General features: G+C 42.3%; 1 protein-coding gene across 3 annotated transcripts in view; it reads right to left on the reverse strand.

Moving 5' to 3' along the window:
- The window catches only part of LOC139764084 (WD repeat-containing protein 91), a 70160-nt gene that overhangs the window by 36038 nt on the left and 19756 nt on the right, over positions 1–14366 (reverse strand). For all 3 annotated transcript variants that reach the window (XM_071690568.1, XM_071690569.1, XM_071690570.1), the window contains one exon: positions 6674–6783. In XM_071690568.1, coding sequence (XP_071546669.1) covers positions 6674–6783 — 110 coding nt within the window. The remainder of the gene's footprint in view (positions 1–6673; positions 6784–14366) is intronic.

Raw genomic sequence — 14366 nt, forward strand, 5'->3', positions numbered from 1 at the left:
TCAGTGTTAATATCTAAAGTTTAGCTTTACATGCAATGATCGGTAATGTTCTTCAGTTTATCAATTTCCATTTCTATTTTAATCTGTCATAGAAATGAGTGAGAGAAGAAACTGATAAACCAATACACCACAAAAAAATTAGGAAAATCCTAATCAAATCACTTATGCATCTCCGCATCTCTTTTGCAAACTACCTTTTCTTCCTGAATCTTAAACCACATCACCATAAATCATTTTTACCTCACTTTCAGCTGTCAGAAAACAATTATGGCCATATCATCTTAAATAGCTTTAACCTAGGAATCTTTCTAATTCCTTTCCATCGCACATTTTTCTCACACCTTCACTCTTTACTTTATCTAATTCCTTAATTGCAACTATACTGGGTAAGTTATTTATACTTAAAAACCTTAAGTTTCATCTAATGAAACTGAGAAAAATAAGGCTTTGATTCTATATATCATAATCAAGCTGAGCACTCCATATTCTAAGCTTATTGCACACTATACACTCAAATTCTTCCGAAGCACCAGAGCTCTTAACACACCTCAAAATCTCCTCCTTTGCGTTATTCATTATCAGGTTAAAGTGGGCACCATATTTACTGTTGGATGACAGCAAGTCAAATCACACCACTCCTGCTAACCAGATACATGAAGACTTGAAGAGCAATCTTGTAGATCAATCAAAAGGTTCTTTTTCAAACTGACATGACACAGCAGTTAAAGTACAACACTAGAGAAACAAAGCTACTCCAAAAAATCTTTCAAATACAGCACAAAACATATTATCAGACAGGCAGTGTTTATGTTTTCAGTGAGGAGGTGATAATTCTTAAGCCAAAGATGGAATACAGCCTTCAGTCTTGTGCTTCACTTCAAAAATTTCCACAAACTCACGTACATGAAAGATTCATGACAACAGATTATAATTTGGGTCGAGGGCAGCTTGAAAATGACCATCAACTTGTAGAATAGCTCTAAAGATGAAAGATAATTTGGTATGTAAGGGAATGGTAGGAGTAGGGTACTACTATCTGGAACTACATTATAAGCTTATTGTTAATTCTTTATGACAAATTCCATCCAGGCAGCCTGCAGGTAAAGTTGTCACATTCAGTAATAATCATCATATACCATGAGGGAATTATATATAACTTAATCTAAGGCAGCCACAAATGAAGCTGAATAATTCTAACCACCAAACAACCAATGTTTATATCTATAATTCACATATTAGTAACAGCAAAGATTTATTCAGTAATAACAGATAGATGAGATACACTATAGCAAAATTGCAAGATCTTGACAAAGACTGTATCTTTGGTCTATGATACAATATGAATATAAATATGTCCTATAGATATTCTGTCACATAAAGATACACAAAAAGTCTGCCAATGGCACAACAGAGCACAGGACTACACATAAGAATACTAAATATAATCAATCTAAAATGGTATCATAAGTGCTTCCTCAAGCAACAGAGGAAAGCCAGTATACTAGTGGGTAATTTCTATCCCTGGGGATAGGGGAGAAAGAATACTTCCCATGCATTCCCCACATGTCATAGAAGGCGAATAAAGGGGATGGGAGTAGGGGGCTAGAAACCCTCACCTCCTTGTACTTTGACTTTCTAAAAGGGAAAACAGAAGAAGGAGTCATGCGGGGAGTGCTCATCCTCCTCGAAGGCTCAAATTGGGATGTCTAAATGTGTGTGGAAGTAACCACGATGAGAAAAAAGGAGAGATAGGTAGTACGTTTGAGGAAAGGAACCTGGAGATTTTGTTTCTAACTGAAACAAAACTCAAGGGTAAAGGGGAAAAGTGGTTTGGGAATGTCTTGGGAGTAAAGTCAGGGGTTGGTGGGAGGACAAGAGCAAAGGAAGGAGTAGCACTACTCCTCAAGCAGGAGTTGTGGGAATATGTGATAGAGTGTAAGAAAGTAAACCCTACATTGATATGGGTAAAACTGAAAGTGGAGGGAGAGAGATGGGTGATTACTGGTGCCTATGCACCTGGTCATGAGAAGAAAGATCATGAGAGGCAAGTGTATTGGGTGCAGCTGAGTGAGTGGGTTAGCAGCTTTGACGCATGAGACCGGGTTATAGTGATGGGTGATTTGAATGCAAAGGTGAGTAATGTGGCAGTTGAGGGTATAACTGGTTTACACGGGATGTTCAGTGTTGTAAATGGAAATGATGAAGAGCTCGTAGATTTGTATGCTGAAAAAGGACTGGTGATTGGGAATACTTGGTTTAATGAGAGAGATATACATAAGTATAAGTATGTGAGTAGGAAAGATAGCCAGAGAGTGCTACTGGACTACGTGTAAATTGATAGGCACGTGAAAGAGAGACTTTTGGATGTTAACATCCTGAGAGGGGCAACTCGACGGATGTCTGATCATCATCTTGTGGAAGCGAAGGTGAAGAGTTGTAAAAATATTCAGAAAAGAAGAGAGAATGTTGGGGTGGAGAGAGTGGTGAGAGTAAGTGAGCTTGGAAAGGAGACCTGTGTGAGGAAGTACCAGGAGAGACTGAGTACAGAATGGAAAAAGGTGAGAGCTAATGATGTAAGAGGAGTGGAGGAGGAATGGGATGTATTTAGGGAAGCAGTGGTGGCTTGTGCAATAGATGCGTATGGCATGAGAAAGGTGGGAGGTGGGCAGATTAGAAAAGGTAGTGAGTGAAGGGATGAAGAAGTAAGATTTTTAGTGAAAGAGAAGAGAGAGGCATTTGGACGATTTTTGCAGGGAAGTAGTGCAAATGACTGGGAGATGTAAGAAAGAAAGAGACAGGAGGTCAAGAGAAAGGTGCAAGACGTGAAAAAGAGGGCAAATGAGAGTTGGGGTGAGAAAGTATCATCAAATTTTAGGGAGAATAAAAAGATGTTTTGGAAGGAGGTAAATAAAGTGCATAAGACAAGAGAACAAATGGGAACATCAGTGAAGGGGGCTAATGGGGAGGTAATAACAAGTAGTGGTGAAGTGAGAAGGAGATGGAGTTGAATGTGTTTGATGGCAGAGTGGCAGATACAGGGTGTTTTGATTGAGGTGGTATGACAAGTGAGAGGGTCAGGGAGATGGTTTGTTAAACAGAGAAGAGGTAGTGGAAGCTTTGCAGAAGATGAAAGCTGGCAAGGCAGCGGGTTTGGATGGTACTGCTGTGGAATTTATCAAAAATGGGGGTGACTGTGTTGTGGACTGGTTGGTAAGGATATTCAATGTATGCATGGTTCATTAAGTGCCTGAGGATTGGCGAAATGCATGCATAGTGCCATTGTACAAAGGCAAAGGGATAAAGGTGAGTGTTCAAATTACAGAGGTATAAGTTTGTTGAGTATTCCTGGGAAATCTTTTTTTTTTTTTTTCTTTTTTTGCCGCTGTCTCCCGCGTTTGCGAGGTATCGCAAGGAAACAGACGAAAGAAATGGCCCAACCCACCCCCATACACATGTATATACATATGTCCACACACGCAAATATACATACCTACACAGCTTTCCATGGTTTACCCCAGACGCTTCACATGCCCTGATTCAATCCACTGACAGCACATCAACCCCGGTATACCACATCGGTCCAATTCACTCTATTCCTTGCCCTCCTTTCACCCTCCTGCATGTTCAGGCCCCGATCACACAAAATCTTTTTCACTCCATCTTTCCACCTCCAATTTGGTCTCCCTCTTCTCCTCGTTCCCTCCACCTCCGACACATACATCCTCCTGGTCAATCTTTCCTCACTCATTCTCTCCATGTGCCCAAACCATTTCAAAACACCCTCTTCTGCTCTCTCAACCACGCTCTTTTTATTTCCACACATCTCTCTTACCCTTACGTTACTTACTCGATCAAACCACCTCACACCACACACTGTCCTCAAACATCTCATTTCCAGCACATCCATCCTCCTGCGCACAACTCTATCCATAGCCCACGCCTCGCAACCATACAACATTGTTGGAACCACTATTCCTTCAAACATACCCATTTTTGTTTTCCGAGATAATGTTCTCGACTTCCACACATTCTTCAAGGCTCCCAGAATTTTCGCCCCCTCCCCCACCCTATGATCCACTTCCGCTTCCATGGTTCCATCCGCTGCCAGATCCACTCCCAGATATCTAAAACACTTCACTTCCTCCAGTTTTTCTCCATTCAAACTCACCTCCCAATTGACTTGACCCTCAACCCTACTGTACCTAATAACCTTGCTCTTATTCACATTTACTCTTAACTTTCTTCTTTCACACACTTTACCAAACTCAGTCACCAGCTTCTGCAGTTTCTCACATGAATCAGCCACCAGTGCTGTATCATCAGCGAACAACAACTGACTCACTTCCCAAGCTCTCTCATCCCCAACAGACTTCATACTTGCCCCTCTTTCCAAAACTCTTGCATTCACCTCCCTAACAACCCCATCCATAAACAAATTAAACAACCATGGAGACATCACACACCCCTGCCGCAAACCTACATTCACTGAGAACCAATCACTTTCCTCTCTTCCTACACGTACACATGCCTTACATCCTCGATAAAAACTTCATATGGAAGGGTATTGATTGAGAGGGTAAAGGCATGTACAGAGCATCAGATTAAGGAAGAGCAGTGTGGTTTCAGAAGTGGTGGAGGATGTATAGATCAGGTGTTTGCTTTGAAGAATGTATGTGAGAAATATATAGAAAAACAGATGAATCTGTATGTAGCACTTATGGATCTGGATAAGGCATATGATTGAGTTGAGAGAGATGCTTAGTGGAAGGTATTAAGAGTATATGGTATGGGAGGTAAGTTGCTAGAAGCAGTGAAATGTGTTTATCAAGGATGTAAGGCATGTATACGAGTAGTAAGAGAGGAGAGTGATTAGATCTCAGTGAATGTTGGTTTGCAGGGGTGCGTGATGTCTCCATGGTTGTTAAATTTGTTTATGGATGGGTTGTTAGGGAGGTAAATGTAAGAGTGTTGGAGAGAGGGGAAAGTCTGTTGTGAATGAGAGGGCTTGGAAAGTGAGTCAGTTGATGTTCGCTGATGATTCAGCGCTGGTGACTGATTCGGGTGAAAAACTGCAGAAGCTGGTGACTGAATTTGGTAAAGAGTGAGAGAGAAGACAGCAGGGAGTAAATGTGAATAAGAGCAAGGTTATTAGGTTCAATAGGGTTGGGGGACAAGTTAATTGGAAGGTAAGTTTGAATGTAGAAAAACTGGAGGAAGTGAAGTGTTTTAGATATCTGGGAGTGGATTTAGCAGCGGATGGAACCATGGAAGTGGAAGTGAGTCACAGGGTGGGGGAGGGGGATGAAGGTTCTGGAAGCACTGAAGAATGTGTGGAAGGCGAGAACATTATCTTGGAGAGCAAAAATGGGTATGTTTGATGGAATAGTGGTTCCAACAATGTTAGATGGTTGCATGGCATGGGCCATAGATAGGGTTGTGCGGGGGAGGGTGGATGTGTTGGAAATGAGATGTTTGAGGACATTATGTGGTGTGAGGTGGTTTAATCAAGTTAGTAATGAAAGGGTAAAAGAGATTTCTTTCTTTCATACTATTTGCCATTTCCCGCGTTAGCAAGGTAGCGTTAAGAACAGAGAACTGGGCCTTTGAGGTAATATCCTCACCTGGCCCCCTTCTCTGTTCTTTCTTTTGGAAAATTGAAAAAAAAAAAGAGAGAGGGGAGGATTTCCAGCCCCCCGCTCCCTCACCTTTTAGTCGCCTTCTATGACATGCAGGGAATACGTGGGAAGTATTTTCTCCCCTATCCCCAGGGATAAGGTAAAAGAGATGTTTGGTCATAAGAGTGTGGTTGAGAGAGCAGAAGAGGGTGCATTGAAATGGTTTGGTCACATGGAGAAAATGAGTGAGGAAAGATTGACAAAGAGAACATATGTGTCAGAGGTGGAGGGAACGAGAAGTGGGAGACCAAACTGGAGGTAGAAGGATGCAGTGAAAAAGATTTTGAGTGATCGGGGCCTGAACATACAGGAGGGTGAAAAGCGTGAACGTGAATTGGAATGATGTGGTACACCGGGGTCGACATGTTGTCAATGGATTGAACCAGGGCATGTGAAACGTCTGAGGTAAACCATGGAAAGTTTTGTGGGGCTGGGATGTGGAAAGGGAGCTGTGGTTTCAGCTAGAGACAGAGGCCTTTGTTGTCTTTTCCTAGTGCTACCTTGAGCACGCATGGGGGAGGGGGGTGCCATTTCATGTGTGGCAGGGTGGCGACAGGAATGGATGAAGGCAGTAAGAGTGAATATGTACTTGTGTATATATGTATATGTCTGTGTATGTATATGCATGTATTGCATGTATACATTGAAATGTATAGGTATGTATGTGTGTGTGTGGGCATTTATGTGGGTGGGTTGGGCCATTACTTGGTCTGTTTCCTTGCACTTCCTCGCTATCGCAGGAGACAGTGAGTAAATATAATAAAAAAAAATCTAACACATATTATCTATGATTTCTAATTAAAAACATGACAATCTTTATTAGGCTGGATGATACTACAGTATGAAAATATGATGATATTCATTTTAAAAAACATCACACTTCCAAGTTAAGATACATAATAATCAGTTTCAAGATATACTAAAAACAGACAAAAGCAGAGATTTCTTCTGACAGTCAAATACAAATAAGCAAAAATGAGTAAATATACTTCACCCACCTAGAAGACATGCTGGCAACACTTGATGATCGCATTCTTTTCTTTTCCTCAACTGGAGCTTGTGAAGATGTTCTCCTCACTACAGGGTGACCTGACCCAGATGAAGATACCTAGAATGAGAAATATATGTATTCTATTTATTATACCCAGAAAACATATGAAGAATGGCCCATCCACTCACATACCTATATATATATATATATATATATATATATATATATATATATATATATATATATATATATATATATATATAATTTTTTTTTTTTCAAACTATTCGCCATTTCCCGCATTAGCAAGGTAGCGTTAAGAACAGAGGACTGGGCCTCTGAGGGAATATCCTCACCTGGCCCCCTTCTCTGTTCCTTCTTTTGGAAAATTAAAAAAAAACAAAAAAAAACAAGAGGGGAGGATTTCCAGCCCCCCGCTCCCTCCCCTTTCAGTCGCCTTCTACGACACGCAGGGAATACGTGGGAAGTATTCTTTCTCCCCTATCCCCAGGGATAATATATATATATATATATATATATATATATATATATATATCATTTATTTATTTATTCATTTTGCTTTGTCGCTGTCTCCCGCATTTGCGAGGTAGCACAAGGAAACGGACGAAAGAAATGGCCCAACCCACCCCCCATACACATGTATATACATACACATCCCCACACGCAAATATACATACCCATACATCTCAATGTACACATATATATACACACACAGACATATACATATATACACATGCACACAATTCACACTGTCTGCCTTTATTCATTCCCATCACCACCTCGCCACACATGGAAATAACATCCCCCTCCCCCTCATGTGTGCGAGGTAGCGCTAGGAAAAGGCAACAAAAGCCCCATTCGTTTACACTCAGTCTCTAGCTGTTATGCAATAATGCCCGAAAACCACAGCTCCCTTTCCACATCCAGGCCCCACACAACTTTCCATGGTTTACCCCAGACGCTTCACATGACCTGATTCAATCCATTGACAGCATGTCGACCCCGGTATACCACATCGATCCAATTTATTCTATTCCTTGCCCGCCTTTCACCCTCCTGCATGTTCAGGCCCCGATCACACAAAATCCTTTTCACTCCATCTTTCCACCTCCAATTTGGTCTCCCTCTTCTCCTCGTTCCCTCCACCTCCGACACATACATCCTCTTGGTCAATCTCTCCTCACTCATTCTCTCCATGTGCCCAAACCATTTCAAAACACCCTCTTCTGCTCTCTCAACCACGCTCTTTTTATTTCCACACATCTCTCTTACCCTTACGTTACTTACTCGATCAAACCACCTCACACCACACATTGTCCTCAAACATCTCATTTCCAGCACATCCATCCTCCTGCGCACATCTCTATCCATAGCCCACGCCTCGCAACCATACAACATTGTTGGAACCACTATTCCTTCAAACATACCCATTTTTGCTTTCCGAGATAATGTTCCCGACTTCCACACATTCTTCAAGGCTCCCAGGATTTTCGCCCCCTCCCCCACCCTATGATCCACTTCCACTTCCATGATTCCATCCGCTGCCAGATCCACTCCCAGACATCTAAAACACTTTACGTCCTCCAGTTTTTCTCCATTCAAATTACCTCCCAATTGACTTGACCCTCAACCCTACTGTACCTAATAACCTTGCTCTTATTCACATTTACTCTTAACGTTCTTCTTTCACACACTCTTCCAAACTCAGTCACCAGCTTCTGCAGTTTCTCACAGGAATCAGCCACCAGCGCTGTATCATCAGCGAACAACAACTGACTCACTTCCCAAGCTCTCTCATCCACAACAGACTTCATACTTGCCCCTCTTTCCAAAACTCTTGCATTCACCTCCCTAACAACTCCATCCATAAACAAATTAAACAACCATGGAGACATCACACACCCCTGCCGCAAACCTACATTCACTGAGAACCAATCACTTTCCTCTCTTCCTACACGTACACATGCCTCACATCCTCGATAAAAACTTTTCACTGCTTCTAACAACTTGCCTCCCACACCATATATTCTTAAAACCTTCTACAGAGCATCTCTATCAACTCTATCATATGCCTTCTCCAGATCCATAAATGCCACATATATATATATATATATATATATATATATATATATATATATATATATATAGGATAGGCGAGAAAGAATACTTCCCACGTATTCCCTGCGTGTCGTAGAAGGCGATTAAAAGGGGAGGGAGCGGGGGGCTGGAAATCCTCCCCTCTCGTTTTTTTTTTAATTTTCCAAAAAAAGGAACAGAGAATTGGGCCAAGTGAGGGTATTCCCTCAAGGCCCAGTCCTCTATTCTTAACGCTACCTCGCTAATGCGGGAAATGGCGAATAGTTTGAAAGAAAGAAAGAAATATATATATATATATATATATATATATATATATATATATATATATATATATATATATATATATATATATCTCATTTCCAGCTGGAAATGAGATGTTTGAGGACAATGTGTGGTGTGAGGTGGTTTGATCGAGTAAGTAATGTACGGGTAAGAGAGATGTGTGGAAATAAAAAGAGCGTGGTTGAGAGAGCAGAAGAGGGTGTTTTGAAATGGTTTGGGCTCATGGAGAGAATGAGCAAGGAAAGATTGACCAAGAGGATATATGTGTCGGAGGTGGAGGGAACGAGAAGTGGGAGACCAAATTGGAGGTGGAAAGATGGAGTGAAAAAGATTTTGTGTGATCGGGGCCTGAACATGCAGGAGGGTGAAAGGAGGGAAAGGAATAGAGTGAATTGGATTGATGTGGTATACCGGGGTTGACGCCCCCTCCCCACCCTATGATCCACTTCCGCTTCCATGGTTCCATCCGCTGCCAGATCCACTCCCAGATATCTAAAACACTTCACTTCCTCCAGTTTTTCTCCATTCAAACTCACCTCCCAATTGACTTGACCCTCAACCCTACTGTACCTAATAACCTTGCTCTTATTCACATTTACTCTTAACTTTCTTCTTTCACACACTTTACCAAACTCAGTCACCAGCTTCTGCAGTTTCTCACATGAATCAGCCATCAGCGCTGTATCATCAGCGAACAACAACTGACTCACTTCCCAAGCTCTCTCATCCCCAACAGACTTCATACTTGCCCCTCTTTCCAAAACTCTTGCATTCACCTCCCTAACAACCCCATCCATATATATATATATATAAGAATACTTCCCACGTATTCCCTGCGTGTCGTAGAAGGCGACTAAAAGGGAAGGGAGCGGGGGGCTGGAAATCTTCCCCTCTCATTTTTTTTTTAATTTTCCAAAGAAAGGAACAGAGAAGGGGGCCGGGTGAGGATGTTTCCTCAGAGGCACAGTCCTCGGTTCTTAACGCTACCTTGCTGAGGCGGGAAATGGCGAATAGTATGAAAGAAAGAAAAGAAAGATATATATATATATATCCATCGAGGATGTAAGGCACGTGTACGTGTAGGAAGAGAGGAAAGTGATTGGTTCTCAGTGAATGTAGGTTTGCGGCAAGGGTGTGTGATGTCTCCATGGTTGTTTAATTTGTTTATGGATGGGGTTGTTAGGGAGGTGAATGCAAGAGTTTTGGAAAGAGGGGCAAGTAGGAAGTCTGCTGGGGATGAGAGAGCTTGGGAAGTGAGTCAGTTGTTGTTTGCTGATGATACAGCGCTGGTGGCTGATTCATGTGAGAAACTGCAGAAGCTGGTGACTGAGTTTGGTAAAGTGTGTGAAAGAAGAAAGTTAAGAGTAAATGTGAATAAGAGCAAGGTTATTAGGTACAGTAGGGTTGAGTGTCAAGTCAATTGGGAGGTAAGTTTGAATGGAGAGAAACTGGAGGAAGTAAAGTGTTTTAGATATCTGGGAGTGGATCTGGCAGCGGATGGAACCATGGAAGCGGAAGTGGATCATAGGGTGGGGGAGGGGGCGAAAATCCTGGGAGCCTTGAAGAATGTGTGGAAGTCGAGAACATTATCTCCGAAAGCAAAAATGGCTATGTTTGAAGGAATAGTGGTTCCAACAATGTTGTATGGTTGCGAGGCGTGGGCTATGGATAGAGTTGTGCGCAGGAGGATGGATGTGCTGGAAATGAGATGTTTGACGACAATGTGTGGTGTGAGGTGGTTTGATCGAGTAAGTAACGTAAAGGTAAGAGAGATGTGTGGAAATAAAAAGAGCGTGGTTGAGAGAGCAGAAGAGGGTGTTTTGAAATGGTTTGGGCACATGGAGAGAATGAGTGAAGAAAGATTTACCAAGAGGATATATGTGTCGGAGGTGGAGGGAACGAGGAGAAGTGGGAGACCAAATTGGAGGTGGAAAGATGGAGTGAAAAAGATTTTGTACGATCGGGGCCTGAACATGCAGGAGGGTGAAAGGAGGGCAAGGAATAGAGTGAACTGGATCGATGTGGTATACCGGGGTTGACGTGCTATCAGTGGATTGAATCAGGGCATGTGAAGCGTCTGGGGTAAACCATGGAAAGCTGTGTAGGTATGTATATTTGCATGTGTGGACATATGTATATACATGTGTATGGGGGTGGGTTGGGCCATTTCTTTCGTCTGTTTCCTTGTGCAACCTCGCAAACGCGGGAGACAGCGACAAAGCAAAAAAAAAGAAAGATTTATTTATTTTGTTCACTGATGATACAGCGCTGGTGGCTGATTCGGGTGAGAAACTGCACAAGCTGGTGACTGAGTTCAGTAAAGTGTGTGAAAGAAGAGAGCTGAGAGTAAATGTGAATAAGAGCAAGGTTATTGGGTACAGTAGGGTTGAGGGACAAGTCAACTGGGAGGTAAGTTTGAATGAAGAAAACCTGGAAGAAGTGGAGTGTTTTAGATATCTGGGAGTGGATTTGGCAGTGGATGGAACCATGGAAGTGGAAGTGAATCATAGGGTGGGGGCGGGGGCGAAAGTTCCAGGAGCGTTGAAAAATGTGTGGAAGTTGAGAATGTTATCTTGGAAAGCAAAAATGGGTATGTCTGAAGGAATAGTGGTTCCAATAATGTTGTATGGTTGCGAGGCGTGGGCTATAGATATTGTGCAGAGGAGGGTGTATATGTTGGAAATAAGATGTTTGAGGACAATATGTGGTGTGAGGTTTTTTGATCGAGTAAGTAATGAAAGGGTAAGAGAGTTGTGTGGTAATAAAAAAAAGTGTGCTTGAGAGAGCAGAAGAGGGTGTTTTGAAATGGTTTGGTCACATGGAGAGAATGAGTGAGGAAAGATTGATAGAGAGGATATATGTGTCAGAGGTGGAAGGAATGAAAAGAAGTGGGAGACCAAATTGGAGGTGGAAGGATGGAGTGAAAAAGATTTTGAGTGATCGGGGCCAGAACATGCAGGAGGGTGAAAGGTATGCAAGGGATAGAGTGAATTGAAAAGATGTGGTATACTGGGGTCAATGTGCTGTTAGTGGATTGAATTAGAAATAATTTACCAGGAATACTCAGCAAACTTATACCTCTGTAATTTGAGCACTCACCTTTGTCTCCTTTGCCTTTGTACAATGGCATTATGCAAGCATTCAGCCAATCCTCAGGCACCTCACCATGAGTCATACATACATTAAATAACCTTACCAACCAGTCAACAATACAGTCACCCCCTTTTTTAATAAATTCCACTGCAATACCATCCAAACCCGCTGCCTTGCCGGCTTTCATCTTCCGCAAAGCTTTTACTACCTCTTCTCTGTTTACCAAATCATTTTCCCTAACCCTCTCACTTTGCACACCACCTCGACCAAAACACCCTATATCTGCCACTCTATCATCAAACACATTCAACAAAACTTCAAAATACTCACTCCATCTCCTGCTCACATCACCACTACTTGTTATCACCTCCCCATTAGCACCCTTCACTGAAGTTCCCATTTGTTCCCTTGTCTTACACACTTTATTTACCTCCTTCCAAAACATCCTTTTATTCTCCCTAAAATTTAATAATACTCTCTCACCCCAACTCTCATTTGCCCTCTTTTCACCTCTTGCACCTTTCTCTTGACCCCCTGCCTCTTTCTTTCATACATCTCCCACTCATTTGCATCATTTCCCTGCAAAAATTGTCCAAATGCCCCTCTCTTCTCTTTCACTAATAATCTTACTTCATCCCACCACTCACTACCCTTTCTAATCTGCCCACCTCCCACGCTTCTCATGCCACAAGCATCTTTTGCACAAGCCATCACTGCTTCCCTAAATACATCCCATTCCCCCCCCCACTCCCCTTACCTCCTTTGTTCTCACCTTTTTCCATTCTGTACTGTCTCTCCTGGTACTTCCTTACACAAGTCTCCTTCCCAAGCTCACTTACTCTCACCACTCTCTTCACCCCAACATTCTCTCTTCTTTTCTGAAAACCACTACAAATCTTCACCTTCGCCTCCATAAGATAATGATCAGACATCCCTCCAGTTGCACCTCTCAGCACATTAACATCCAAAAGTCTCTCTTTCGCACGCCTATCAATTAACTTGTACTCCAATAACGCTCTCTGGCCATCCCTCCTACTTACATACGTATACTTATGTATATCTCTCTTTTTAAACCGTATTCCCAATCACCAGTCCTTTTTCAGCACATAAATCTACAAGCTCTTCACCATTTCCATTTACAACACTGAACACCCCATGTACACCAATTATTCCCTAAACTGCCACATTACTCACCTTTGCATTCAAATCACCCATCACTATAACCCTGTTTCGTGCATCAAAACTACTAACACACTCACTCAGCTGCTCCCAAAACACTTCCCTCTCTTGATCTTTCTTCTCATGCCCAGGTGCATATGCACCAATAATCACCCATCTCTCTCCATCCATTTTCAGTTTTACCCATATCAATCTAGAGTTTACTTTCTTACACTCTATCACATACTCCCACCACTCCTGTTTCAGTAGTGCTACTCCTTCCCTTGCTCTTGTCCTCTCACTAACCCCTGACTTAACTCCCAAGACATTCCTAAAGCACTCTTCCCCTTTACCCTTGAGCATCATTTCACTCAGAGCCAAAACATCCAGGTTCCTTTCCTCAAACATACTACCTATCTCTCCTTTTTTCTCATCTTGGTTACATCCACACACATTTAGACACCCCAATCTGAGCCTTTGAGGAGGATGAGCACTCCCCGCGTGACTCCTTCTGTTTCCCCTTTTAGAAAGTTAAAATATAAGGAGGGGAGGGTTTCCAGCCCCCCGGTCCCGTCCCCTTTAGTCGCCTTCTACGACATGTGAGGAATGCGTGGGAAGTATTCTTTCTCCCCCTATCCCCAGGGATAATATATATATATATAATATATATATATATATAATTTTTTTTTTTTTTCACTCCATCTTTCCACCTCCAATTTGGTCTCCCTCTTCTCCTCGTTCCCTCCACTCCGACACAACATCCTCTTGGTCAATCTTTCCTCACTCATTCTCTCCATGTGCCCAAACCATTTCAACACACCATCTTCTGCTCTCTCAACCACGCTCTTTTTATTTCCACACATCTCTCTTACCCTTTCATTACTTACTCGATCAAACCACCTCACACCACACACTGTCCTCAAACATCTCATTTCCAGCACATCCATCCTCCTGCGCACAACTCTATCCATAGCCACGCCTCGCAACCATACAACATTGTTGGAACCACTATTCCTTCAAACATACCCATTTTTGTTTTCCGAGATAATGTT

The sequence above is a fragment of the Panulirus ornatus genome, chromosome 48 (genome assembly GCF_036320965.1).
Source record: "Panulirus ornatus isolate Po-2019 chromosome 48, ASM3632096v1, whole genome shotgun sequence".
Classification (NCBI taxonomy): Eukaryota; Metazoa; Arthropoda; class Malacostraca; order Decapoda; family Palinuridae; genus Panulirus; species Panulirus ornatus.